Source organism: Olea europaea, unplaced genomic scaffold, assembly GCF_002742605.1.
Source record: "Olea europaea var. sylvestris unplaced genomic scaffold, O_europaea_v1 scaffold216, whole genome shotgun sequence".
NCBI classification, from domain to species: Eukaryota; Viridiplantae; Streptophyta; class Magnoliopsida; order Lamiales; family Oleaceae; genus Olea; species Olea europaea.
The window spans coordinates 125,307-128,332 of record NW_019239588.1 but is presented as its reverse complement, the minus strand read 5'-3'; the positions used below and the strand labels follow the sequence as shown (position 1 = coordinate 128,332).

General features: G+C 39.8%; 1 protein-coding gene across 1 annotated transcript; it reads right to left on the bottom strand.

Moving 5' to 3' along the window:
* Positions 1-677: 677 nt before the first annotated feature.
* Positions 678-1,967, bottom strand: LOC111380532. Its single transcript, XM_023004120.1, has 3 exons — positions 1,842-1,967; positions 1,263-1,616; positions 678-1,070 (listed from the first exon to the last, which is right to left on the bottom strand). The coding sequence occupies exons 1-3, from the start codon at positions 1,965-1,967 to the stop codon at positions 678-680; spliced, it is 873 nt and encodes a 290-aa protein (XP_022859888.1).
* Positions 1,968-3,026: the final 1,059 nt, after the last annotated feature.

Below are 3,026 nucleotides of genomic sequence, written 5' to 3'. Positions count from 1 at the left end.
GATGTCAATCGGGCTGCCCGACGCTCAGCCCTCGAAAAGCCCAAACCGGCTCAGCTCGAGGCTCGGTAGACCCGAGCCAAGGCTCGGGCTGAGCCCTATTTTTTGGGATACAGGCTTTACTCGAGCTGGCCCGTCAACCCGTGGGCCTTTATTTAAAAAAAATTATGGCAGTAAAATGCTTCCTTGAAAGGCAGCAGTTCGCTGCCTAAAAGGTAGCAAACACTGCCTTAAAAAAGACACCAGCTTAAATTATAAAAAAAGGGGGGAGAGAGAGAGAGAGAAAAGTGGGCTGGCCCTGCTCGGCTTGGCTCGGAAGGCCCGAGCCAAAAATTTTTAGGCGAGATTTTGCTCGGCCCGGCTCGGGCTGGGAAAAACACTCGACAATTTTAATCGAGCCGAGCTCGAGCCTCAAGTTTCGGCTCGCGAGCATACGCATAATGACCATATCTCGTACTAAATGCTGTCTTAGAAATGTCATCTGTCTTTATTTTAAGTTGATGGCATCCAGATCGAAAATCAATCTTCGAAAATATAGATGCACCCTGAAGTTGATCAAACAAATCATCAATTCTCGGTAATGGGTATTTATTTTTAATTGTCACCTCATTCAACTCTCGATAATCGATAGACAGCCTCATAGTACCATCCTTTTTACGAACAAACAATACTGGTGCACCTTATAGTGAAAAGCTAGGTCTAATAAAACCTTTATCTAACAACTCATGTAATTGTAACTTCAACTCTTTCAGTTCAGTTGGGGCCCTTCTATATGGAGCCTTGGAAATTGGAGATGTTCTTGGAATTAAATCAATTACAAACTCTATCTCATGATCTGGTGGTACCCCTAGTAAATCATCAAGAAATACCTCTGGAAATTCTTGTGCCACTCGCACATCACTAAGATTCGGATTGTGTTGTGCTTCAATAGCATTAACACTCACCAAATACCCTACACACCCACTATCTAGTAACCTTTGTGCTTTCAATACCGATATGGTTAGAACTCTAAAACCTTTTTTGAACCCAATGAATGTAAATGGCTCATTCCCCAAAGGTTGAAAGGTCACTGACTTCCTCATACAATCTATAGTAGCTTGATATTTTCACAACCAATCCATACCAAAAATTATATCATAATCTTTCATTTCTAACATAATTTAATCTGCATAGAGCTCTCGATTTTCTATAAGGATCACACATGCTCTTACAATTAGACTAGTTTATTGTACATCTCCAGATGGAATAGTTACACTATAACTAACCTCTTGTCTATCAGGTGTCCTACCCAACCTCCTCACATACTCAATAGACATAAATGAATGTGTGGCTCCAGAATCAAATAATACAAGTGCTGTGGTGCCAAAAATAGAGAATTTACCTGTTACCACTGATGGATTTGTCTCAGCATTTGATCTGGTAAACACCCTAGCTGGCACTTTCTTTTGCTCCATAGGGTTTGGATTACCTGGGCATGCTATAGCAAGATGTCCCACCTTTCCACAAACATAACATGTTCTAGTCTCTATAGGACATGCTCTAGTATGCTGTCCACCACATTTGGGACAAGATGGTTGTGCTGTTGAGGCTTTTCCTTGATCTATCCTTGGACGTTTGCCCTGATCCCAGTGTTGTTGTCCTTATCTCGGTTGAAACTTAGGGTTTTGATTCTCTCCTTGGGAAGCTATTTTTTTATCATTTCTAGGCTAAAGCTGTCCTTGACCTTGCCTAAATTGTCGACGAGCCTCTTGAGCACGACTAATCCTTTGTTCTGCTTGTTCTGCAACTAAGGCTCTCTCCGCAATTTGAGAATATGAAACATCTTAGATTACGGCCATGCTTACATCTCTATATAGTTCTGGTCTTAGCCCCTCAAGAAATCTTTCTATCTTTAGTACCTCAATATTAACCATGTGGGTAGCAAACCTAGATAGTTGTTCAAACTTACGAATATACTCTCCCACTGTCATCCCTCATTATCTTAATTGTATAAATTCATTCATCTTCATGGCTCGAACAGGGGCTGTAAAATATTTATTACGAAATAACTCTTTAAATCTCTCCCAAGTCATGGCATTTACATCTTCAATGCTACTCATCGTATCCCACCAATGTCCAGCACTACCTCGTAGCATAAAGGATGTACAAACCACCTTTTCTACTTCTGAAACTCTCGTATACCTAAACATATTCTCTAAAGTTCTCGACCAATCCTCTGTTGTAGTTTGATCTAATGCATCCTCAATTATTGGAGGGTTTAGTTTTCTAAATCTTTCTCCAATTGTCTCAATATGTTCAGCCCTTTGTTGTAGTTGTAAGAATTCCACCCTTTGTTGTTCTCCCCTTTCGCTTTGTTGTATTAATTGCTGAATTTGTTGAGATTGGCGCTCAACTAATTCTGTAAGCCTATCAATAACAACATCCCGACTGTCATCTTGAACAGATGCCTCTTGCCTTGGAGTTCTAGCTCTACTACTACTAGCATCTCTGGTTCTCACCAGGGCTGCAAATAAAGGTTGGCCAATATCATTCATGAAATATGCAAAAATAATGCAACAAATAAAACTTACTGGCATAGCTGTGCTCTTTCATATTCCGAGATCATGTACATGAACAGTCTACAGAATTATAACCTCACTTTGATACCACCCTCTGTCACGCCCCCAAATTAACATTGATATCTATACACAACCTAGATATATAATTTTATATATATATTTTTTTCTAGCTTGTTAACTTCTAATCACCTGTGACACGATCATATAACATATCAAAATCCAAAATCATATCCCCATAATCTAACGTATATATTCTGAGCTTATAAACATGTCTACAGGCCATTTCAAAAGTACACTATATAGGATTCCAAAATATAACCCAATAGATAGCAGCCTACAAAATAACCCTATAGGTCGTCATCCACGTACATCGAACTCTGGAATCCTGTAGGAGCTCCACAGCTAGCCATGCTCTCTATGTTGTTCCATGCTCACCTATAATGCAAGAACTACGTAAACCAATGCTTAGTA

Coding starts and splice junctions, on each gene's coding strand:
- LOC111380532 (XM_023004120.1), bottom strand. CDS start 1,967: ATGACAGTGGGAGAGTATATTCGTAAGTTTGAACAACTATCTAGGTTT. Junction 1,617..1,841: donor GACCAGAACTATATAGAGAT/GTAAGCATGGCC, acceptor CACTGGGATCAG/GGCAAACGTCCAAGGATAGA. Junction 1,071..1,262: donor GGACACCTGATAGACAAGAG/GTTAGTTATAGT, acceptor TGTATGAGGAAG/TCAGTGACCTTTCAACCTTT.